Raw genomic sequence first — 26031 nt, 5'->3', positions numbered from 1 at the left:
ATGTCAGGGACGCTCCCTCCAGCAGCGGCGTCGAGGGGGCAAAGGCCCTTTTTTAGCCGCCCGTGTTGGCACTTCTGATCATCAAGGCCCAGCCGCGGCAGGGCAGGGCCGGTCAGCGGGCTGGCGCAGCGCGGGCTGCGGGACCGGCTCCCGCCGCGGCCCCCCGAGCAGGCGCGGGTGCCGCACGCAGCCCCCGGGCGCACGGCGCTGCCGCAGGGCCGCGGCTGGCCCGGGGGGCGCGAGGGTCCCCCAGACCTCGTCAGGAAAACCGAGAAACCGCAGGGGCCGCTCCACGGGCAGGGTAGGGTAGGCGGGCAGGGCAGCCGCTTCAGGCGCTGCTCCCCCTCCCGCCGCTCCTGCCTTCCCCGCCCACCCAGGGGGACGGGACGTCGCTCGGCCCCGCCTCGCCTCGGCGATCCGTTGTTCTGGTCTGTCTCGATGCACTCGGCTGGCGGCGGGGCGTGCCTCCTCTCCCCCCGGCTCCTGCCGCCCGGCCCTTCCCCCCGCGGCGAGCGGACGGCTCCGGCACGCGCCGCCTGTGCCGCCGGCGGCGATGTCGCGGCGGTCCCGCGCGGTGCTGGCTGTCTCCGCGCTGCTCTCCGCCGCCACCGTGGTGGCCGTGCACGTCCAGCAGCGGCGGGAGCGGGAGGTGAGTGGCCCGCCAATCGGGGCGGGGGGGGGGAGAGGGCGAGCGGGGCACTGCCCCGCCCGTGCGGCAGCCCCTGCGCCCGCGCCCACCGGCAGGACAGGCCCCGCCTCTTCACTCGAGGTCCCGCCCCCGCTCCTCTGAGCCCCGCCCCCCCACCTGGAGGCCTGAACAGAGGTGTCTGCTAGAGCCCCGCCCCCTTTCCGGAGCCCCGCCCCTCACCTGTCACCTCGGCTCGGGGGCTCAGGGCGGAGCCCCGCCCTCTCCCGAGCCCCGCCCCTGCGCGCGTAGCCCCGCCCCCTGCCCCTTCCACCTCTGGGCCCCGCAGACGCTCCACGTGTGTTTGGCTGCTGCTCCTTGCTCGCCTGCCCGGCCCTGAGCGTGGGGAGCTGGAGCCACAGCGTCCTGACACCTCTTGTGCCCCTGCCTGAAGCTGGGGGCTGAGGGAGCTTGGGTGTGCCCATCCCGGAGGCCATAGCCGTGCCTGCAGAGCAGCCCCCAGCCTATGAGCTGCTTCCTCTGCTCTGCTGCTGGTGTTGCCACGATCTACCCCTTCTGAACCTTCTGATTTGGCATCTGCCCTTTCCATGCTCATGCAGCTGCACCCGCCCTCTTATGCCTTATCCCTTATCCCATGCATCTGCCTTCAGGAGCAAGAGGCTGCTAGAGGAGCTCGGGGTGAGGCAGGACAGGCTCAGTGGATGCGATTTCCTCATTCTCTCCAGCGGCTGGGGGTGTCAGGGTGCAGGAAAGATGTAGTCTTGCACCCTCCAGGCCAAAGGGCACCCTCCCTGGCAGCATTCCCAGGGCTCTCCCCTGTCCTGCCTGCCTTCCTGCTGGTGCTTGTCCCTCTGGCAATACATGTGCTCTGCTTTTCCTGGGCTCCAGAAATACCTCCTGTGAAAGGGCCTACAGTGCTGTTCTGTGCCATGCAGCCTGCCCTGGTGCCCTTCTTGATTTGACAGGACGGGCAGAGTGCACGCTAACAGAAATACCATGTGCTAATTAAATAGGGAAGATTTCTGTGCTACATTCGCAAAAATCAGGTAATTCTGGGTCCCTGTACAAAGAAATCCTGCCTGGGACTGAAAGTCCCATGATTACAGAATAGATAAGTTGGACATGACAGCAATTTGGGCAACGAGCATGCAGGTTTAGACCCTGTAAATGAGCCAAAGGGATACTGATATGAGGACATACATCTGTTTTCACCCTGCTTATTTACAAAAATATCCAGAAAATGCATACCAAAAGAGCTTATGTTAAATGACTGTTGTTAAAGGTTTGAAGCAGTCAGAAGTTACAAATCATCAAAGGTCAGGTTGCTAGTCCATAGCCCAGCTCAGTTGCCTGTTGTGTGGGCTTTACGATGCAGGCCATAATTACATAATTTTTTCCCTCAAGAGATTGTCTCTGCCAGTACTTGAGAATGATGGATCCTGGAGGATTAGGGTGATGTGGTTAAGGAAAGAGGGAGGTTAATTTGCTGTTGGAAAATTGATTGAATGGCACAGACAGCAGGTGGAAGAGGAAGTCTGGTTTCTGAGTGGGGATGGGTAAAGGTTCTGCACCTACTGGAGCTGACATAGGTGCTGGGTGGATCACTTAAGCTCAGCTTTTTGCAGGTGATTACTAGTTAATTCAGTGTATCTGCCTTGAGCCACCAGAGGTCTGGCAGGAATATGTGCTAAATGCTGCTAAACTACAACTGAAATAAATGAGACCTGTAATTTGAGCATGTACTGCAGGACAACACATGCTCTGAAAACAATCACACTTGGATGTTTCAGTGAGATGCCTAAACTTAATGGATGTGTTTGACTCTAATCTTTGGCTAATATCTCTCCCTATCTCGTACAGAGACTGTGAAAATAAATCAATGTGTATCAAATGTTCATATTCTGTAGGGGTTGCAGGCATAAACCAGTCTATGGGGAAATGAATAATGCCACTGTCAGAATGGGATCTGTGTGTCATGAAGTGACCCCTCGGGCAACAGGCTGGAGAAGGAATGTGAAACTAAAGGCTGGGTACCTGTTCAGGATCCAGTCTCAGCAATGAACAAGACAGTGGTCTCCTGGTATATAGAGGCGATGCTGTAAGTCACATGCAGAACACAGGTAAATTAAGGGCACAACAGCAAGTTTACAGGATGCATTCTTCTGGTGTGTGAAGTATGTCTCTAGTAAAAAAAGTGATGGATCAGCAATGAGTTGATCTGGTTAACACTCTGGTTGCTTCATATATTTCTAATGATACCAGTAAGAAAACAGGGACTTATTGCCCTTTGCCTGTTCCTGTTGCTCTATGCTTTAGCTATTGCTTGGTTTGCAAAATAACATCAAATTGCTTTAAAGCATTAAATTTGCTGCTGCAAGCTTCTGCCTGTGGAGATTCTAGGTTTCCCACATGAGACAACGGAGAGCAGCTTTCTCCCTGTGCGTCTGTTTTAACATATTTTTCCATTGCTGTAGAGGGAGAGGGTATTTGTGTCACTGCTGTCCATTTCTGACAGATAGACAGTTTTGCTGAGTGTTCTTAGAGATGGACGGGTCAAAGGACCTAGCTGGTTGGTGACAAAACCTTTATGGGGCTTTGGGGGACAGATGCAGTGTCTATTCTTTGCCATCCATCCTAACACCCAGGCATAGGCACAGCCTGTGAACCCTGTATAGGTAACTTGTGAGTTTAGAGGTGCCTTATCTGTACATATGCGGATGAGTTTGCAAACCAGTCCTCTAGAATTAGAAGTCATCTCCCTAAAAGCTGAATTTGATGCTAATCTGTATATGTTTGCAGGCATATTAGCATTGCTCAAGGTGCTGCTGCTGCAGAAGCAAATCCAAAATGATCAACTCTTTTTTTTTTATTTCCAGCAATCAGTTTAATGTAATTTTAAATCACTGTTCAAAAGTGCTAAGGCTCAAAGTTTATCTTTTATAAATGAAATCTGAGATTTTCTCTCTGTAGTTCTTCATCTTCAAGTCAGAGAATAATGGCTGCATGTTTAAGGAACCCAGTCATTTAGAGAATGTAATGGAAATAAGTAACATGGACATTATGCAGTCCTGGTGTATGGATTATTTCAGGTTTATCTTTATGCAGATTAATAAACTTTTGACTTTTATAAATTGAGATGCCAAGGACAAAGTGAATTGAGCTTTTGCACATTTATCTAAACTGATGCAGAAGACAAGCAGGCCTAACTTCTGAGAACAGAGGATGGTGAGAAGATTAACTTTTTCATAATTCTTTGTCACTCGTGATACTCAAAGGTGTATTTTGCAAACTGTGCATTTTCATAGTAAATGAAATCTTTCTGAAAGGTTGCAAAATGGCTGTGTTTTTTGAAGGAAAAAGAAGTACATTCTTGATGTAATTGTTCAATTACATTGTAGCTCCTCACATCCTTTATTGCTATTAAGTAATAGTAATGAAATTTTAAGTTTGTGAACTTTAGTGATTACTAATTTGTAACCTGAGTTCAGTGGACTGAAGCTGGTTTTATTAGATTTTATTAGTTTAATTTCCAGAGAGAGTTTTGATTATTGAGCGATATATGTGTCTGTGTATTTTCTTAACAAGATAAAATATTTCTTAAACAAAACTTTTCTATTTTAATCTTGACAAGAGAAATAAGTCCCTTTGAAATGTGCGGTTATTTGCATTCTAGATGAAGAATAAACCCCTGTTGTCAAACAATGTCAAAGACCCCACTTATCAGATAATAATCACAAACATCTTCTAAAATGACTTTAGGGTCAGCTTTCAAATAAATTATTTGCAGGTGCATTTTTTCATTATTCAAACAGGTCAAATAAATTATTAATTTTTTAATTTTTATTTTTTTTTTTTTCCATTTAGCTTAATAGTTATTCATATCTCCAGTATCTAGTGGCTAACCTTGTTACCTGGGAAACTTTCTCATTCCTAAATCCAACCTGAGCATGAGTTGGTAAGTTAGGCAGGTAGATAATGCTTTAACTAAACTAAGCTTCTCAGCTCTCAAAAATAATTTCAACTTTTTCTATGCATGTGTAACATTTCTGTCCTCATGTACCATATTATCTGATAAGCTTCTGACTATTGCTTTGAAATCTGGTCTGAATATCTAAAAGCATAAAAGCTTTCTCCTGGCTGAGCTGTCTGGCCCTGGGGAGCATGGAGCTGGAGGATGGTGGCAGCACACACTTTGGTTGGCTGATTTTGCCAGGGAACCGTATATGAGCTGTCATGTGCACAACCGATGTCATGCTTCACATGGTCCCTGTTTCCTTCCTTAGTTAGTGTCAGCCTTGCCAACTCCTCCATCCCATGTCTGATCTCATCACCCCGCCACTCATACCGCTCTGCTGCCTCACCTTCCCCAGATGTGCACATCTGGAGTAGAGCAGCTGGTTCACAGCTTGTCCCTCCCCTCCTTTTCCCCACCCAAATCCACATCACTGGTTTTGGTTTCACTTATTTTGCATTCCTCTGGTGAAAAGTAAAGTTTAAACATTTCAGCTAATTATCAGAGTGAATAAAACCCTTCCAGGTAGCAGAGAGAGAAAAGTATATGGAGGAAACAAAGAGTAGCTGGGATTTTCTTAGGGCTTTTTATACCCATTGGGGGCTTATCCACCAGTTAGAAAACTGCTGATGTGTGTTGCACATGTTATTTATAATAAACGTTTTAGGTAAAGGGGATATTTTTTGAATGCAGTGCTTTTTCCAAAGCTTGGCAAAAGTAGGCTGTGGGACTTTGATCAGCCTTGCAGCAAGAGTTCACAAGATTATTTTTTAAGAATAAGACATGAGCAGAAAGAAACAGAAGACACCTGGCAGTTTTTCTTAAAATAATTTCCAATTTGCCACCAAATTCTCTCCAGGCAGAGTAGTTTTGAGGTTAGTTCAATTTGGTAAAGATTTAGGGCAGAGGTAATGGGATTTTATAGATTGCATCCCTCTTGCACACCATAGGAAATATGGGTGCACAGCATTTATTTGCTTGATAGCTTTACCACTTAGTAAACACACCCATCTGAAATGAGTGCAAACAAAGCGCTTTTTGGTGAAGTACCTTAAGCTTATTAATATTGAGTATCAGCTCCTGTAGTTTTAGATTCAAACCACATTAAGTGGCTGTGGCTACAGGTGGTGGCAGAGGACTGAGGACTTGCAAAGCCAGCCTGGTGAACAGCCCTGCAGGAGGGATTAGAGCTGGGTGGGGGTTAATCACATTCAGCATCCAAGAGGCTGTAACCAACCTTGTCCCTTGTGTTTTCAGAGGCTGCACAGTGGAGTTCTCCGAGATCTGGAGCGTCAAAATCAGAAAAAGGAGAATATTCGCCTGCTAGAAGAGCAGATTGCTTTGACAAAGCAGCTTATGGAAGAAAGAGACAAAGAGCTAGTGGAAAAAGGGTCCCACCAGTCCTAGGCACAATCCTGAGTCGTCAGAGGTTTGATTAAAGACATTTGGAGAATATCAGTGTCTAACCACTTGCAAGTGTTTAAGCAAGCAAGAGGTAATCTGTGAAAGGCTGTTGTTTTGTATAGGTTACAATCCAGTCCCAAAAGCTATAGGGTGGACACAAAACATTTTGTCTGTCATTGGTACTTTGACTGTGGAGACGGCCGACACATCCAAAGTGGATGGACTTGTCAATGTGTGGAGGAATAGCTCCTTGTTACACAAACAGCATCTAAGATGGCTAATAATGTTCACATGAGTGGGCTGCTGAGCCGCCACGATGATGAAGCCACCAGAACCTCCACCTCAGAGGGCCTGGAGGAGGGTGAGGTGGAAGGGGAGACCCTCCTCATTGTTGAGTCTGAGGACCAGGCTTCAGTGGACTTATCACACGACCAGAGTGGGGACTCTCTGAACAGCGATGAAGGTGATGCATCCTGGATGGAAGAGATGTCCTATTACTGTGAGAAGTGCCAGAAGTGGATTCCAGCAAGTAAGCCTGCCAGTTGTCTTGTGTCTCGCTTGCATCACTGGGGTTGTTGTTTGCAACACAGAATCACAGAATAGTATGGGTTGCAAGGGACCTTCAAAGATCATCTAGTCCAACCCCCTGCAATGAGCAGAGACATCTTCAACCAGATCAGGTTGCTCAGCCCTGTCCGGTCTGGCCCTGAATGTCTCCAGGGATGGGGCATCTACCACCTCTCTGGGCAACCTGGGCCAGTGTTTCACCACCCACATTGTAAAAAATTTCTTGGTTATCTCTAATCTAAATCTGCCCTCTTTTCCTTTGAAACCATTATCCCTTGCCCTATCACAACAGACCCTGCTAAAAAGCCTGTCCCCATCTTTCACCTCGTAGCAGAGCTGTTCCAGCCCTCTGACCATATATGTGGCCTCCTCTGGTCCCTCTCCAGCAGGTCCATGTCTTTCCTGTACTGAGGGCTTCAGAGCTGGATGCAGGACTCCAGGTGGGGTCTCACCAGAGCAGAACAGAGGGGCATAATCACCTCCCTCGACCTGCTGGCCATGCTCCTTTTGATGGAGCCCAACATACAATTTGCCTTCTGGTCTGCAAGCACTCATTGCTGGCTCATGTCCAACCTTTCATCCACCAGTAACTCCAGGTCCTTCTCCACAGGGCTGCTCTCAGTTCCTTCATCCCTTACACTGTCCTGCATACCTGCAGCCCTCGTTCAGCTGTGTCCCATCTTGCGCTGAAGGAGAAAGGCTGTCTCGGCATTGCGTGGAGCCCGGAAGCCTGATGCCAGCAGTATGCATTAGGCACTTTGATCCATGAACTGTGTGGGTGTCCAAAGCTGGCATTCCCTGTAAAGAAATAGGAATTTCTTCGTTAATTAGTAAAGAGCAAGGATGTGATTTGAGAAACATGCACACCTTTCCAAGTGTTGCTGGTGTGTTTAGGAGACTTTGGCTGAACAATTCAGCTTCTTTACTCACTCAGATTAAGATAATGACCCTTGCTGTAAAGCTCTGCCTGTGGAGGAAAGGGTTTTGGGATAATGTTACTTTTCCTCTTTTTTTTTTTTTTTCCTGGTCAGTTTGTCACATCTGTGGAGCATATGTCTAAATGTCAACTCTAATGGTTTCCCAATTATATGAATTTAATTTAGCTTTCACAGAAGCATGTCCAGCCTGTAGCAGCTAGCTCTGGGAGGTATTTGGAGAGAGCTGCAGAACTTGATCCCTCTGCTACTGCTGCTTGACATAAGATAGATGCTGTTAGCAACAGACTGGAATTTACTTTCTAAATTCTGGACTTTGGATGCGTTGGCTTTTACAGACAGTTGTATCCCAGCAGATCACTTTGTTCAGACAAACTTTTACACAGGGGTAACTTTACACAGCAAAGCATATACTGAAGTGCTTTGCTGATTTGTGATCTAATGCATCAATTGCAGTAAAGTGTTTCCTGGTAATGTTGGGCTGTTCTTTTATTTCTCAGTTTCAAGGAAAGAAGAAATAAATACCTTAAAGCTTCACACTATATCTGCTGCAAGTGCATCCTGGAGGCTGCTGTAAATGGGGACTGGCAACCTTACTCTAGTAGCATTTTGAGGACAGGGAAAGAGGGAGCTGTAAAGAAACGTAGCAGTGACTGGGAAGATGACATGGAAGAGAAAGCTTGTATATTCTGATAGCCTGTGCAGCAGCATACCATTTTTTAACACATCAGAGTGGGAAAACAGTTATTTATTGAAATAGATACATTATCCTCAGGAAGGAAGAAGGAATGAGAAATGCAATGGAAACAAGGATATCCTTGGCTTTGTACCTACAATCATATGTGAAATACAATGGCCCTTTTCTATACCTTTGCTTTTCCCTTGGTCACTGCTGGCTGCTGCAACTGTGGAATGAATCTGTGCCATCGCAGAGAGTTCTGATGCTGGCTGGGAACTGCCTAGGTCTCTGGACTTTGAAAAAAAGGCAAAAAGTACTTTTCTGCCTGATGTTGTAGGGAATCCAAATCTCCTTTGCAGCATTTTTTCTTATAAAGGGATCAATAAATTGATTTTTGACTATTCATTTCAGGTCAACTGAGAGAACAGCTCAGCTACCTCAAAGGAGATAACTTTTTCAGATTTACTTGCTCTGATTGCTCGGAAGATGGGAAGGAGCAATTTGAACGGCTGAGATTAACATGGCAACAAGTAAGTGCCTGCAGAACAACCATAGGACTTTCTAAAATTGTTGTCTGTTGTGTATGTGCTATGTAGAAAAGGAGGATCAGGTATAGGTAACAAAGAAATATATGCATGAACTTCAGAAATTAATTAGCTAAGGACTGTCTGCATATTAGAACTTGGGCATTTCGCAGGTAAATTGAAAGGTAATTGTATAAACTGCATTTTTTTTTCTCCTTTTTCTTCCTCTTCTGTTGTTCATGAATTCATGGCTTCAGGCAGGTGTGGAAAAGCAAAAGTAATGCAATTTGGGTGATAGGCATGAACAGTTTTTTGTGTATATGAGCAAAGGTAAAACTAGTAAGGTGGCAACATACAAGCATAAAGCTGGCCAGCTCCCTGAACACAAAGCTCCAACCTGGCTGCTTCCTTGTTTGCAACAGTCCTTGCTAGAGTTTGGTCTTTCAGTCACTTGCACACTTGAGCAATCAAAATAATTTGCATTATATAGCAACTACCATATGCTTAGAGTGATGCATGTGCTTTTGCTCTAAGCAGGATGCTGAAGGAGCAGGCAGGCAGTGCTGTCTGCTTCTGCTAAAATGAATTTGATCGAGCAGTAGCTGCTGCTCAGCAGTTAGTGTTTCCACTTGCTGAGCATCACGCAGTATGTGCAAGACATCCGTTTTATAGAACCATAGAATGTCCTGAGTTAGAAGGGACCCACAAGGATCATCAAGTCCAACTCCTGCCCCTGCATAGGACAACCCCACAGTTCACACCATGTGTCTGAGGTCATTGTCCAGTCTCTTCTTGAACACTATCAGGCTTGGGGCTGTGACACCTCCCTGGGGAGCCTGTCCCAGTGCTTCACCACCCTCTGGATGAAGAACCTTTTCTTAATATCCAACCTATTTGCATCCTTTGGTACAGTAGTGGTGTGCTGTCTCATAGCAGATAATTTAAAACATTAGCTGTAACTCCTACAGAGCTTTCTTGTGGTGCCTGGTGCAGGGCTGTGCAGGGGAAGTGGTTGGCACAGCACGCTGGCAGAGTTTCAGCAGCCTCAGCATCTGGAGAGCAAAGGCTGCCCTGGCATTACACCCAGGTCTCTCTAGAGTGGCAAAGGGAAAGAAAAAATCAAGACAAGCAAGGAAGAAGGTCAGCTAGTGAAGAGGCTTTCTCCCTAGGATTACCTGAAGTAGGAAAAATGGGGACAGTGATTTCTGTGGTTTTTTTTGGTTGGTTTTTTTTTTTTTTTTTTTTTTTTGTGGCCTCAACAGATCCTTATCTTTAGTTAGCTGAAAAGATAATTGTTTCTGAAGTCCTGAAATGGTGTTCCACCTGACTTAAAAACAAAACAAAACACAACTACAAAATCCTAGGTAAATGGTTATCAAACTATGAGTTATGAGACAGAAGTAGGCTACAAAGGACATTAAGGCTGTCTGTATTTAATCATGTTGTTATCTTCAGCAATGCATTCCAGAAGGTTACAGCCTACTGCATGGAGACCCATCTGTCTGTTAAAAATACATTTAAAACTTCTCTGACAGTGAAGAATAAGTCTCCATTGGAAGTAGTATCCAACCGAGGATGTGTGATTATTGAGAGATGTTCCCATCCCAGCTGTATTACTTTAGTTGTATTCAAATGAAGTGGGTAAATGTAATTAACAGTTTGTCACCTAGGATTTACTTACAAAGAGGTGTGATATTTTTTAAACCTGCCCTTTAGTTTAGATGTGTAATAGGTCAGACTGAATTTGGTTGTAAAGCATGTGAATGAATAAGCTGTAAAAGGATTGTCTTTAATGATTATCACCTGGAGTCAAACTTAATTCTTGCATACCCAGAACGATTAGTAGATATAATGTAATTTTACAGAGTTTACAGTCTCTTCAGTTTGAAATGTAACAGTGAGTATCTAGAAAGATGATGGATTAGATAGTGGGATTACTTGTGGTCATTTTTTTGAAAGACTTTTTCCCTACCTCCATGCTACATTCAGATTCCAGTTGTGATATAATTAATTTATACAACCACTGTGAAATCTTGTATCTCAACATAAACCTGCATAACTAGGCATCTTGTTATTTCCCTGGGATGGAGAACTCTCTGGGAGACTGTGCATCTGACAACAGAAAGACAAGAATGGTCAGCGTGCAATCAGGAAGAAGATGGATTGCAGAAGTTGCCTGTGAGATGTTGAAAAACAAGATACTTATGAGGGAGCACAGATTTGTCTGTGCGTGGTGGCTGTGGCGGGCAGTTCAACAGATGAAACAGAAAAGATTCACTTGTATCTGATGCTTTCTGTTCCAGGTTGTCATGCTGGCAATGTACAATTTGTCGCTGGAGGGAACAGGCCGTCAGGGGTACTTCAGATGGAAAGAAGATATTTGTGCTTTTATTGAGAAACACTGGACTTTCTTATTAGGGAACAGGTAAAGATGCGATGTTTCCCTGAATGTCTGATTGATGAGCCAAAGGACTTAAAACCTGTTATGCAGGTGGACAAGAATCCTGATTAACTAGTGATGTCTCTATTGAGCCTCAGTAGTGAGAAAATGGGAGGATTTCATATTGAGAAACTGAATATATGCATGAGGGGTACTCTTTTCTTAGTAGGCAAAAACAACCCCACAAGTGTCACACAAAAGCAATATAAATGCATGTATTTTAAGTTACTTCTCATTGTCCTGTAGGTAGCATATGAACCTACAAAGCCTTTGAATATTTCTAAATAGACACAACAGACAGGCTTGTCCTGATATCACTAGGCTTTAAAGTAAAAACAACAGGTTTAGCAAAGTACCATGTTACTTGGCTATAAAGCTTGTATGGATCCAGTTCTCCAAAAAGAAAAATTGTGCCTTGTCTGTGAGCCTGTGTTGGATCTTAATAAAATAGCTTTTACATAGCAGGCATTACAAACCACTGAGACGTTTTTCAGTGTGTGTAAAGAAAGAAGCTGTTAGGGTATGAATCTTTCTCATAAAGGGCAGCATTCATAGTGTGATGATTTGTGTGCTGTATGCACATTTTTTTCTGAGGGTGCTGCAGCTGTCAAACACAAGTCTCATTATTAATGCACGTGCTATGAAGGCAGGAGAGGAACTGAGCAAGCCTTTGAAGTTGTAGAACTGATTGACTTCACAGCTTCTTTTCTTCCCCAGGGATTTCTCTGTTGCAAGATCTGGCCTTTCTCCCTAATTGGATTTGCTGCTTGTCTGTGCCTCCTTGCTCTGTTCTCAGAAATGTTAGTGTTTGTCCCCTCTGGACACCACAGGGACTCTGACAAAAAGGTAGCTGAAGGCCCATTGTCCCTTGCTCAGGGAGCCATCACCTACCAGTGTTTGCTGTTGCCTTTTGAGACCTGCCCTGAGAACAGGGCGCTCCTTGTTCTGATTAAATTCAGATGAAGTGATTACTGGCCTCAGACATAGTCTCCCCACTTGCCTGGACAAGCCACTGATGGAGCAAGGACAGCTGAACGATGTGTGTAACGGTTCAGGGCATGCAATGCTTTACTTCCTTGGCATATTAAAATACAGCTTATCCAGACTTACTGTAACGCTCCAGACTCTGGTATGGGGCAATTGAGTTTAATCCTTCTTGTTTGAGGGTCAGTAGCCCAAGGTTTGTAACTGCAACACTCAGCAGTGAATACCTGCTTGGCCAAGTCTAACTCAAGTACTGAAGCTTTTGCCAGTGGAGGTATGCAAAGGCAAATAGGGATCCTGAGATCCTGTGCAAATAAGGGTTTTAGACTTTGCACCATGAACCCAGTTCTCCAGTAGCCAAGGGAGTACCTCAGTTAATGGTTACAGGGGCAATTTAAAAATATTTCTTCTCACTTCTTCCCTAAACTGTGACCAGTTCTTAGAGGAAAAAAGGCGCTCAGATGCCCGATAGATGACACTGCCCTGCGGAGTGAAAGGCTGAAATGCAGTTCCCTGGTTCCAAGTGACCAAGGTGCTTCATAATTAGTTCAGTGGGTGTGGCTGACTAGTATGTTGACTAGTAGGGATGTCCTTCCATGGTATAAAAGAAAACCCCAAGCTAAAAGAGGGTTCCAGTATACATACATGCATGTATGTGGGACAAGCATATGTACTCTGTTACCTTGCCGCTTCTGCAGCTCACTTATCCTCAGTGATTTACTTTTCAGACTCCTAACTCTGCTTCTCTGCAGTGCCTGACAAGGCTGCAGCTGTGGAGGGCAGAGTGGTTGGATCGCAACCAGCTTTGTGAACTCAGCTTTTAGGGATCCTGTCCTGCAGCTCTGGGAGTGTGCTTTGCTAAATGAAATCTCAAAGTAGTCAAGGCAGGCATTTAAATTAAGTTTGTCTTTCCTTCTGGTTTATCACTACCTTTCCTTTGCCTCTCCCATCCTGTACACCCATAGTCCTGTTCGCTGTCTTCAGTAATGGAATATGGCTCTGCAAAGTCAGGTCAACACAGGTAGCACTAGGATCCTGTTTCTGTTCTTGTATCGTCAAATTGTTAATGAAGGTGGCAAGGTCAGCATTTGAAGGCTGAGGGTTCCAGTGGCAGGATAGACATCTACTCTGTAGGCTCAGTGTATGGCAGCTCATTGACAAAAGAAAAATTGCCATCTTGCCATGCTGTATTTGCGTGGCATTTATGAGCATATGTATGCAGCGCTTCACACATAAGAGCCCACCAGTACATTTTAGCTTGCCCTTCAGGGTGCTTCTCTGAGAAAAAATTACTCAATCGTTCTCCTCTTTGAGGATGGGGTCATAAGGAGTATGTCATCCCTCTGCATCAGTGCCAGTGGCAGAAGCACTTTACCCTTTCCATCTTGGCAGAGGGAGGAGGCTTTAAGGTGGAAGCACAGATGGCATGTGGGCACTTAACACTTGTTTTTCCCTCTCCCACTGTAGGAAAAAGACTTCGACATGGTGGAGCACAGTCGCTGGCTGTCTCTCTGTGGGGAGCCCCTTGTTTTTCCGCTCAGGCGCACAGGAATTTGGAGAACCAGGATGGTGGAAACTGGTCCATAATAAACCCCCAACAATGAAACCTGAAGGAGAGAAATTGTCTGCATCTGCACTAAAGGCAAAAGGTAACTGTTTTCCCGATGATGTGTAGGTTCCTAGCTGGGCCAGAGCTGACAGAGCTGGAAGTTTACTTAACACCATGTGTCTGTGTGCACAGACAGCTTCTTAGTTTTGCTCTGCTGTAATGGTTGACTTAAGAGGACTATGGTGCATATACTGTAGTATGAGAAGCTTGTTGTATTTTATTACCTTTTTGCATTGTGCTGACTGATTTAAAGGCTTTTGAGATTTGTGCAGGGTTTTTTTTTAGCTGAAATCTGTAGTTTCTCTGCTCCTCTTTACCATGGGCAAAGTTTTTTTAACTTTTGTCACTGGATGCAAATTCCATTCTGTGCAGAGGAGCAAGACTGGGGCTTTAATGAGGCTTTAGTCATGCATTGGCTTTATGCTATGTGTCTTGGAGTGAATTTCTTGCATATTTTGAAAATACTTCTTCCAAATTTTGTAGTCCAGGTGTTCTTCTGACCATATAGTAAGTATGCAGTGACTGCAGGAGCTCAATGGCTGTTAGAATAAGCAAACTATCTTCTTTAGCAGCTTCAAAGCCACCTCTGGATCCCATCATTACTGTGGAAGGACTCAGGAAGCGGGTAAGCCGCAATCCGGTCGAATCAGCCATGGAGCTGAAGGAGAAGAGATCTCGTACTCAGGAAGCCAAGGATATTCGGAGAGCCCAGAAGGAAGCAGCCGGCTTCCTGGACCGGAGTACTTCCTCCACTCCTGTTAAATTCACCAGTCGAGGCCGTCGTCCTGATATTGTCCTTGAGAAAGGAGAGGTGATTGACTTCTCCTCCTTGAGCTCTTCAGATCGTACTCCTCTGACAAGCCCTTCTCCTTCCCCATCTCTGGACTTCTCTGCTCCTGGCACTCCAGCCTCGCATTCAGCTACTCCCAGCCTTCTCTCAGAAGCAGATCTTATCCCAGATGTCATGCCACCACAGGCTCTGTTTCATGGTAAGAGATGCCATGATTATAAGTCATCCATAGTTATCAAGTAAGATGTTAAAAAACAAAACTTCCAATGAGCTGTAGGATCTTTTCAAGAAAAGATGGAAAGTAACTGGTAAAATTCCATTTGTCTTAGTTGCATGTAAATCTAGATTAGTTTTCTATAGTTGTATTGCCAGCTTCTAAGGCCAGAAGGCCATTATCGTCTTCTGAGGGACACTGAATAAACAGTGGATAGAAGATTTCAGCTAACAACTGTTGCACCCCTCCATATAAGCATTTCACTGCAACACAGGTTACAGTTAGATAGCAACTCTAATTTTGTCTCAAATGCTTTTAAATGGGAGAAATTTTGTTCTTATGGTAATGTTCCACTAGTTTTTTAAGCTTGAACATCCTAATTAACAGATGCAAAATTTCAGTCAGGTTGCAAAGTAGTGATGCAGGCTGAATGCTGTTAGTTCCTTAAGGAGACAGATCTCAATCTAATCAGGAAAGAAGAGAATAAAGCACTTACTGATGGAAGGAAGGATAGTCAGCTTCTGTAGAGGGACAAATCCTGTGCTTCTGTAACTCCTACTTGTTCCCTCAGATTAAACAGAACTTCTCCAGGATAAGCTAGTTTACCAGGTTGACCATTTGATCCCCAGTCTTCTGGAATTTTCAACACTTTAGCATTTGTCAAAGAGCATGAGCTTGCAGCTCAGGCATGCTATGGTTTTGGATGCCACACTGCAGGAAGATTGATTCTGTGTCCTGAAATTGGACTCCTTATGCTGTCTCATGTTGAAAATCAGGAAGTTTAGAAGTATATAGAAAATGGAGTGTATTGGGTAAAGCTGCATTATTTTTCCTTAGCAGAAAAGTCCTGTGACAACCCTTTTTGAAATGGGGCTTTGATGTTTACATTTTTTTTTCCTGGATTATTTTGATCTGTTGAACAGATGATGAGGAGATGGAAGGGGATGGAGTCATAGACCCAGGAATAGAGTATGTGCCCCCTCCCAGTGGGACAGCCAGTGCTGGCACTGTGATAGCAAGCAGAAAAAAAGTGAAGACAGCTGAGCAGATCAAGCAAGAAGTGGAGAGTGAAGAAGAAAAAACAGAAAGAATGGAAGGGGATAGTGAAGATCCTGAAGAGTCAAACACATCTGTGCAGGTGAGGGGACGAGACAAGAGGAAGCCACAGCTGGAGAAGGATGCTAAACCCAGAGCTCCCAAGCATACCTCTGTTAGCATCTATGAGGAAAAGCTGCTGCTGAAGAGACTGGAAGCTTGTCCCAATGCCACGAGCATGACCCCAGAGGCCCGGAGACTGAGGCGCAAGCTGATAGTCAGGCAGGCCAAGAGGGAAAGAGGACTGCCACTCTTCGACTTGGACCAAGTTGTGAACGCTGCACTGCTCTTGGTTGATGGGATTTATGGAGCCAAAGAAGGAGGTGTTTCCAGGTCCCCGGTAGGACAAGCAACATACAGAACTACTAGCCAGGACTTCAGGATCTTGGACAGATACCAGGTGAGTGTTTCCAAATCTAGCTGAGCTTTTGGCACAGGTTATTTTAGAACTTTTGCTGCAGACGGCAGTGTCACCCATGGATATTTGCCTCCCAAAGTGAAAAGGATTATGTGAATAAGACTCATTTTGACTTGGGGCTGTGTCCCACCAGTGTTCTCACAAGCCCCTTTCTTCTTGGGACATGCTCATACCACTTAGCTGTCTATCAGTGTCAGCACCACAAATGTCTCTGTATTTGTACTCCAGCCCTGCCCAAACATTGGTGGAGTCCTGAAGTAACCAAATAGGTGTTTGCTCTTTCATGCTATGTAGGAGAGAGATCACTTGCAGCGCTTTTCTGAGTCATGTGCAGCTAAATCTGAGAGTGCACAGCAAAGTCCTCTGAGGTGGGACCATCATGCTATAGGTCCAGTCCATCCTGTCACATTGGATGGCCTTTATTCTCCCTCTGTTGATATGAGAGTCCCCTGTTTTAAGTCATTGACTAATGTTCCTGAAATGTTCTGCATTTTTCGTGCATATAGACAATGCTGCCAGCCATGAAGGGATATCGACAGCAGACAACAAAGTTTCTGTATCGACTGGTGGGCTCAGAAGACCTGCTGACAGATCACAGTATTGTCAGTCCTTACACATCCCGTGTCCTGAAACCTTACATCAGGTACAGCTGGCCAGAGGGTGAATTTGCTCTTGGCTTGTGAACTGACAGCCCATGCAGAGGACACCTTTCTTGGGCAGTGCTCCTCACTCATCCTTGAAGTACAACCCAGTATACTATAGTAACTCTGAAATGATAGTGTTTTGTTTAGCTGAGTAGTTAATCTGGCTCTGCACTGGGAAGGGGAATCTCCAAGAGGGGGCAGGGCAAAGAGGGAATCACCATAGTCATTCAGTGCAAGTTGCACCTGCTTTTGGGTCAGGACAGTGATTTCCTTGCTCCTGTGGTAAGGAGAGGCTGGCTTCACATGCTACAGATCCAAGGAGTGTTCTAGCCTCTGACACAAGGGTGTTTTTGCTGAGCTGGGTGCTGCTTTCTTATACGAATGCCAGACTTGTTTTGTTCCAAGCTGAGCATGTCAGAAAATATTTCATGGGCAGTACCCATTCAGCTGCAGTGGCAGTTATTGTTGCTCACTCGCCTTTTGTGTTTGCTTTTCATGTTATTGGCAGGCGTGACTATGAGACAAAGCCCCCAAAACTCAGGCTGCTGGCAGAAATCCGGGCGTATCCACACAGGAATGATCTCAACTGGAAGGCTGAGCGAGAAGCACCCATTGATTACTGCTATGTTCGCCCTAATCACATCCCCACTATAAACTCCATGTGCCATGAATTCTTCTGGCCTGGTAAGATTCCTTCACTGCTTGGTTTTCTAAGAAGGAAGTGCTTTTGTTCAGAAAAAGATATTCGCGGGCCAAATTTTTGTTCAGTTGGTGTCTGGCTTGATTCTTAGAAAACCATTATCTGATGTCGTAGGAATGCAGTTCAGATGGAGACATGGGTTTGGTGTCTTTGTCTTTTGAGATCATTTAGAACTGGGCAATTAGGCTCTAATTAGCACAGCACTTAAAGAAAGAGGTTGTTTTGGATAACACTATTGATGCCAATAAGAGTAGTCAGTTACTAAAATGAAGCATCCAGTGAAACGTTTTGCAGAATCTGGGGCAAAGTAAACAGTTTTATACCAGAGATCTACTGCTCATTAGCTTCATAAGGAAGTTTCTTCCTAGCAGCCATAAGCTGGATATGTTGGAGTGAGGTTTGCAAATTGCACTTACAACTGCCACCTTTGCTGTGGTGTCCTTTATTTCTTCAAGCCTCAGTATTTGCAAGGTATGGGAAAGGCTGGGTATTGATTTTTATGTGTCATTTCTGGAACTATAGGCTCTTTGGGACTGTGGCTGCCCTTTATGGTGGCAGTTATGAGGCTGTAGTCTCTAGTTTTTCTGAAATAATAATAGTGATGTTCAACTAATGCATGGATCAGCTTCTGATCAACAAACAACATGGCAGACTAATTAAGCTAACAGACAGTACACACCTTTATTCCTTCCAAGTAACTGCTTTACATTTTGATTTCCAGATAGTGATTCAACAGGGTTTGTAGTTCAGCAGTGCTCATATGCTGCAGTCAGGATCCAAGCTCTTTGTGCTACTCATTGTCCAAACTGTACAATTCAGAGGAGATAACATATCTTCCCTTTCACAAGCTGTTTTGGAGCTCATGAGGGACACTTGCAATTCCAACAGAAGTGCAACACCTTTGTCATAGTCTCTCCTCTTCTGATAACGCATTTGAAGTTCTGGCCAGGTTGGGTTGTACCTTCATTAAGTTCTTCAGGACTCACCCTGTTTTATTTAACATAAGGAGCGTGGGTGTGTTCCACCCAACTGTGAACTGTTCATTGTTAAATCAGAAAGCTGACACTCCCATCGGTCTCCAAACAGGAATTAAAATCTCTTCCATGGTGTAAATTTACTGAGGCTGAGAGTCTACAATTTATTGCACCTTGGTTCTGTTTTAGCAGGCGAGATAAGTGAGGTGATGATGCTTTAGGAGATAAAGCACAGTGTCTTTGTGGATGTGAAGGCTTTAGCTTCACAACAGGCTAGTACAGTTGTGAGAGGTGGTGGGATATGGAGCTGGCAGTGTTGTTCAGAGAAACAGCTGAAATTCCACCTACGTTTAGGCATCTGAAGCAAGTGTGCTTGGAGATGCTATCATCCGTAAATGACATCTTAGGTACACTCAGTTGTCTTCTAATAGTGATGCTCTCATTGACTGAGTCCTTAAGTTTTAGGCACTTGACCACGTGGGGCGAGCCCAGACCTTAGTTCTTCCACCTCTCCATATCCTTCCTGTCAGAGTTCTTGTTTCTCACAAGGCAGAAGCAAGTTTGCTGGTAGTTACCACAAATGAGCTGATGTGAAGCAAGATTTCCCCTTGTCGTTTCTCACAGTGTCTTGTGCCTTCATGTTCTAATGGGAAACATCTCCTGAGTGGTAAACCCTACTGAGCTAAGCATCTTCTTATAGGAATAACTGCGTGCGGAGGGGACAGCACCGTTTTGTAGATGTCAGTGTGCTCAGGGCAATGTAGCATTCCTGTACAGACATGCTGTAAGGCACTTCCCAGTCAGCTGCAGCCTTGAGATAGTTAATGTGGCTCCCTATTGCCAATTGATTCCTCCCACATCTTACTCCACCCAGCTTACTTTCGAGCAAGAAAATAATTCACCCGCTTATTTGTGCCTAGTGCTTGATGAAGTCTTGCATCTCATCAAGACAGATAAACATTACTGGAAGACACACTCTGCTGTTTTGTTATCTCACATTCCAAATATATCCATGAATGCCAGTTTGAGGCTGAAACTAACATTTATGGCACAGCTCCACTATGTCTTGCACTTCATTTAGGGCCTGTCCACACAAATTACCAAACAGTCTTCTGTGCTGTGAACTGCACTGCCCAGCCCGCACGTGGTGTGTGGATCTTCTTAGGCTGCCACAGCAACATAATTAGGTAAGGTAACAAACTCCACTCAGAAGTCACCAGCTTCAGGCGTTTCTGTCCAGCCTCCCACTCACAGAAGCACCACTGCCTGAGAGGCTGCTTTGTGCCCCAGCTTAGAGAATTTGCACGCTAAAAGCAAATGTTGTGATAGTGTTGAAGGCTGTGGTCAGGTTCGCAGTGCAGGTCCACAAACAGCTGAGTGTGCACAGCAAAGGAAGCAGCAGGAGCTCAAGACGAGGTGGAGAAAAGAGATGGGGACGTTAGGCGGGTAATGCTATCAAAGCTGAAGCCCAGTCTCGTGTCTGCTGCGTCAGTTTGTAGGAAGAATGGGACGGTTGACCCAGTCTGTCAGGCTGATCCACTCTAAACTGTCCGCCCTTTCTTTGTCTTCAGGCAGGTCCTCAGCATTTGCTGAATGGAATAGGAATAGTGTACATCAGCCCAGTGCTGAGATCATGTAATTTTCTGAAAAATCATTCTGTTCAAGAAAACATGCTTTTTGAGTTTTAGTTTCACCCTTGAGTCAGCTCAAGAAATCAGCTGTGTTAATTTTTCTATACAAGAATCCCCACCTAGTGAGCACATCTTGTTTTGTCTGCGTGTTTGGGTAAAGCATCTCTCAGTCTCAGAGCTTTGAAACAAAGGTAAAAGGTAGGGATCAAGTGAGTGTTTCTAAAAGGCCTTAAAACCCTGAATTTCTGTGCAAGTGTGACACTTTTGTTTTGTTTTGCAATGCTTTCAACTGCTTTTTCTCCATAGGAATTGATTTGTCAGAATGTCTACAATATCCAGACTTCAGCGTTGTCGTCCTTTACAAGAAAGTTATCATTGCCTTTGGCTTTATGGTGCCAGATGTGAAATACAATGAAGCTTACATCTCTTTTCTGTTAGTTCACCCTGAGTGGAGAAGAGCTGGAATTGCAACCTTCATGATTTACCATCTTATCCAGGTAATGGAAAAAATCCCATGTCTCCTAAGGAACTACCTCTCCTTGTGGGCACACATGCAAATATTAGAAAGTAAGAAGTGTTGTTCCTCCTTTCTGTCTCTTTCCCATTGCTGTTTTTTTGCTTACACACCTGCACAGATTGTCCACTGTCAGCAGCTCATGTGAACATTTATGGTGGGAAATCACTTCAAAAGCAGAAACTATAATATATTTAGAAGAATAACCATACTGGACAGGTCCTTGGAATTATTGAGGTGCTGTGGATTTACGACTGTCTTGGGATTAACCTTGTGTTCTTCAGTGGTCAATAGTTCACATAACAGTAATACCATAAATTTGGGTGTTAAAGGAGGGAATGAGATAATAGTGGGGAGGTTCAGTTAGAATCTATTGCAGCTTTCTTGGCTACACCTGAGAGTTTATTCCGTGACAAGGGCTGTTGCATTAAATCACTTGCTGATCTTAATCATTCTCTTTCACTTTTAATACTCTAGTTCCAATCCAGCTGAGTTGAAGTTAAAGAATAAGCGCTTGCAAACTCATTCAGATTTGTTCAGACTAGCTTGTACTGGGCTTTGTTCCACAGGCACACTTGGGAAAATTAATCTGAGTTTACTAAACGGGTGGTATTAAAGTAGTTAAACTTCATTAAATCTCTGAAGAATACTGTTATTCAGGTGGCCTTAATTCTATTCACTTTCTTGAATTAAATTGCAGGAAAGCCAGTCTAATTTTGAGTGAAGATGCAGACAGATGGCATTTTCAGAGCCCAGCTGTGCCTTTTCAGGGTCCACAGTTTTACCACTCCCTGAACTCTCTTGGCAGACCTACCAATGTGAAACATTCCTTAACTTGTTTTAGTCAAGATGAGCTGCACTAGCAAAAGCTCACCCTTGAAGCCCTTTTCGTCATACTCATTTAGCTGAAGAGAAGTAGGGAGTGCTGGCAGAGCCTCGGGAACAGTGATCTGTAGCTTGGAAAAGCATATTCCACTGACGGTATCTCTTCTGGGCCACCCAAGGGTAACTCTTGTACCTACACAGCTCTCTGCAGTGTCCAGCTCTCTGTTGCTCTGCATATTGACACAGGCCACTAACCAACCTACTTTAAATTCATCCCTTACATTTCCTGAGTGTCTCTGTGTAAAGCATTTAAGTAAATTGCCCTCAACTGTAGTCTGTTGATGGGAGATGTCAACACCCATTGAAAACAGGCATGAGCGATGCGCCAAGGTTTGCAGAGATCCATCAGCTGGAGTCCTGTCTCTGCAGCAGACCTGAGATGTGTTGGCAAGTCAGCTGTAGAAAATCATCACAGCTTTTTGTAGGATGTATCACAGCCAATTAACCTAAATCTGCTTGCAGGGAGACTAGCATAAAGTTATCACATTGAGGAAAACCAGGCAGGTTTGAGGCTGATTAGGCTTGCTAGCATTGTGAGATCACTAGTATACTGTCAGCTCACATTACATTTATTTTTCCATTGCCAAGTATCTGTCAGTAGTAGAAGGTATCTAGTCACGGAAGAGAAGAAATGGTGGTTGTGACCTTCTGTTCCTCAGTTGCCAGATTGTATGTGCTGCTTCGCAGCGTGCTTGGGCTGACACCATGTCTGTAGCTAGAGCCGCTTTTCATAGCCTGTTTGGATTAAGGGTAATTCTCTGTCTCTTGGATCAGTGTGCTGACCTTGGGGATGGATTCTTGGGAACAGCATAATCTGACAGAAAATGTGTTGATGCAAATGATGCCTTTCTGATGGGTTTGTTTTTCAAAGGTTACCCTCTAGTGCATCTGGCCCAAAGGACTAAACTGCATCTTCTTGCCATCTTATTCCAACTTCCTTTTCCCAAAAACAAACCCAGATTTTTTTCTTAAATCCCTGTGAGAGCTTTCTCTTTGAATAATCTACCATGAAAATTTTGTAAAGGGTGTTAACTGTTCCCACTTAGAGTTACAATACATTCAATTTAAATAGAACACTATTAAAACACTAGATGAAAGCAGGGAAAAAAATATTATATCAGCATGTTTATCAGAAAGCTGCTGGTTAGAATAATCAGCTGCGCCATTTGCCATCTGAGCTGTATTCCCTGCCTTCTCAGGAGGTGAGTGCTGTGCCCTGAAGGATGGGAGAGGAGCTGGGTGGGATAGACAGGAATTCCAGTGTGACAGCCCAGAGGTGCGCTGGAGCTGCTGGTGCAGTCCCGGAGAGCTCAGCTCTGTTTGCTGACAGGGAGGAGCGCAGCGCCTGATCCTCTGGCATGTTTTGTCTTTTCTTCAGGCCATTGTTAAAATGTATTTGAGATCAGTGCTGTACACCAAGATTATTTTTAATTAACAATTACTTAGCAATTGACAATGGAAAACTGACAAATTATAGTCCAAAACTTGTTTTCCTTGTCAGAGAGTCCACGTTTCCGAGAAGCAAAGGCTCGGAGGAACAGCAGTGTTGCCTTCACCTTTCAGCTGCTATTTGTCGTAACTTCTATGCTGAGGCCTGTGATTTTCTCACATTACCTCAGTAACTCGAATACCTGACATGATGAATCTCTTCACCTCCACATTTCCCCGGGGGCCATCCCATTCTCTTGCTGTGATACTTTTCTTTTTTCCCCCCTCCCTTGGCAGACCTGCATGGGCAAAGATGTAACCCTTCACGTCTCTGCAAGCAACCCTGCTATGCTGCTCTACCAGAAGTTTGGATTTAAGTCTGAAGAATACATTTTGGATTTTTATGATAAATATTATCCCTTGGACAGCAAGGAGTGCAAGCATGCGTTCTTTCTCAGGCTGCGGCGCTGATCCATTGGAGCTGTCTGTGGGTTTGTAAAACCATCAAGCGAGGAACTACCACTGCTTTCAGTGGAGAATGTTGGCTGCCATGTGAGAACTGGAACACACCGATGCCTTTGTCCCTAGGACTTGCAGTGTCAACACTGCTATGTTGTGTGCTGAAACTGCAATCCAAGAGGACTGATTCCTGCACTCCAAGGGGAGAGGCCTGGAAATACCAACTGGGACATGCTGAAACCACTGGAAGACTGAAATTCTCTATAGGGAGTTTTCCTGCCACCGTTACTTTGAGAGCTTCATTGACAAACAGACAAACAAAATAAACACACAAACAAAATTACTTGTCACTTCAGAGGGGCCCATGGATTTCTGATTTTGAAACCCAGTCCCAAGTTTTCTGTTTCTGTTTATGGGAAATGAACATCTAAACTTAAATCATCCACAGTGTTCCTGTGATTTGGTCGCTTTGTTGGGAACCAGTTATTGAATCTATGAAGAGAAATAAGATATTGGGGCATCTGGCTGGATGCAAACTTCAGGAAAGCTCTACACATGCCAGAACAGCAATACTGGAACAATGTTTTAGGAATAACGATGAGTATGTGAACTCATGTGATCCTGAATGCAGGCTCAGAGGAGATGTCTTTCTTCCACTCCTTCCCTGCTGCCTTCCTTTCCCCTCGTCACCCTCAATGTGAAGTTCTTGTAGTGTGCAGTGTTTTGTGTTCAGGAACAAGATGTCAAGCAGGTTTGCAGTTAGGCAAAGTAGGACAGAACAGCTGCCAAATCAGCTCTTTGAAATCTTACAACCTCTCTGACAGTTGTTGATGCTGCAGATCAGCCCTTTGGGCAGACCTCTAGCTGCAGAGCCAGCCTCACAGGCTACAGCAGCCACCTCCTCCTGCTACACACACTGACTAGAAGAAACCCAGAACAAAAGTTAGTGGGTGATGTTTGAAATTCAGGCTCTAGTTTGTAGAAGCAATCTGTTTGCAGCTTGGGGGGAGGAGTGGGTAGAGGGTAGAGGTGAGACAGTTCCAGTTCTTGAAGCATTTAGGCTGTGATTTCATGACTCTAGGTAAAAGTAAAGAGGAAAGCAAATAATAAATGGAAATAACCATGAATTTAAAAAATACAAACCCCAAACCGTTTCTCTGGTAGTGGGTTCTAGTCCTTTGACACAGTTTAGCAGCTTCTCTCTCTCCCTGATTTTTCTTGCAGCTGAACATTAAGCTGTTAGTTTGCTTTGCTGCCTGACTGAAGGTCAGTCTGTGCATTTTAAATATGAATCACATCTACTGTGCTGTTCCTTTCACTTCAGGCCCCACAGGTAGCTACGCAACAAATGTGACTTCTTTGTTCTTAATCCATGGTGTATACCCATTGGGTACTTGGCTAACAGTAGTAGTTCCCTCAATGGAGTCCTTGTTATGGTAACAGCAGAGATATGGACACAAAGTATGTTTTTGTGTAGCCAATGTACATCCTCACCAAAACAAAAACAGTGTTAGTGGGAGGGAAAAAGAATGCATCCAAGCACATTTCTGCCTGTTCTACAACTATGTGAAACTTTTCAGTGTTACTGATGTTATGAGTAAGCTGTACTTGGAAAGAAAAAAATATGTCTTTATGAATGGAATTAAAGCCCTTCCCTTGGAAAAGTCTACATGTAGTCATACTGTTTGTTAAGCTGTCTGTCCATCTTCTTATTTCATTGAAACCTAGCAAACTCAGGTACGGCCGATAGAGGATGCTAAACGTGTGGATAGGCAGTGGAGCAACACAATAAACTCGTTATTTCTCTACTGGGCATTTGCACAGAAGCTGCACACACGCAGGCCCTAGCAGGCTGTTTCTGTGTCAGCCAGAATTAAGAGATAAAAATAGTCTGAAGAAGATGGCCAGTTCTGTATCACATCCAAGGTGACGGTGAAGATTTTGAGAAACTTCTTGTTCTGTGCTTATGCTTCCGTGGCTTCATCCATCAGAGGGAGGATGCCAAGTGAAGAAAGCGTTACAACAGCCCTGGGATTCCTGCTGTTCTGCGGACCGCTTGTTTTATCCAGGTGGTTCATTTACCCCCGGATCCTCAAAGGCAATTAAGTGTCTTTGAGCCTTTGCACCTCAGCTATTTTGGATCTGTCTGTCACCTGGAAAAGTAAAAATACCAGCATATACTTTCTTCAGGGAAACTGGTAAAAATGAACTCATTAAAGGTTACAGGGGATGGAGATCAATATTGCTGTTCTGGAGGCTACAGAAACACGAAATAGCTTTGCAACCAGCTTTTATGTTACTTGCTGATTTGACCATATTTCTTGGAAATATACTGGAAAACTGCTATACCTATTATACTGCACACTCCTGGGACTGTAGGCCTAAGTTTAGTCTCTTAGCGTTATCTTATGTGGAGAACGTTCTGCAACCTGTTCCTTCGTGCTGCCTGTCAAAATCTGGCACAGCCTTGAACTGCTTT

The 26031-nt window shown here is 44.6% G+C and overlaps 2 protein-coding genes across 3 annotated transcripts; both read left to right on the top strand.

Moving 5' to 3' along the window:
• Positions 1-524: 524 nt before the first annotated feature.
• PET117 (PET117 cytochrome c oxidase chaperone) lies at positions 525-6065 on the top strand (the record flags this gene model as incomplete). The annotated part of the gene is made up of 2 exons (XM_080341201.1): positions 525-649; positions 5916-6065. Exons 1-2 carry the CDS (start codon positions 554-556, stop codon positions 6063-6065), a joined length of 246 nt encoding a protein of 81 aa, XP_080197327.1. The 5' UTR covers positions 525-553.
• A 179-nt stretch (positions 6066-6244) lies between these two features.
• Positions 6245-25098, top strand: KAT14 (lysine acetyltransferase 14). Of its 2 annotated transcripts, none has more exons than XM_080342039.1 (10): positions 6245-6591; positions 8655-8773; positions 11071-11192; positions 13659-13840; positions 14373-14789; positions 15728-16299; positions 16824-16960; positions 17470-17645; positions 20573-20763; positions 23391-25098. In XM_080342039.1, the coding sequence occupies exons 1-10, from the start codon at positions 6336-6338 to the stop codon at positions 23562-23564; spliced, it is 2346 nt and encodes a 781-aa protein (XP_080198165.1). In that variant the 5' UTR covers positions 6245-6335; the 3' UTR covers positions 23565-25098. The 2 variants fall into 2 exon arrangements, with proteins under 2 accessions (XP_080198165.1, XP_080198164.1); XM_080342038.1 differs by having other exon boundaries at positions 14370-14789.
• The last annotated feature ends 933 nt before the right edge of the window (positions 25099-26031 follow it).

This window comes from Nesoenas mayeri (genome assembly GCF_963082525.1).
Source record: "Nesoenas mayeri genome assembly, chromosome: 3".
In the NCBI taxonomy this organism is placed as follows: Eukaryota; Metazoa; Chordata; class Aves; order Columbiformes; family Columbidae; genus Nesoenas; species Nesoenas mayeri.
The sequence above is the reverse complement of the archived record's forward strand: the minus strand, read 5'-3'. Positions and strand labels throughout refer to the sequence as shown.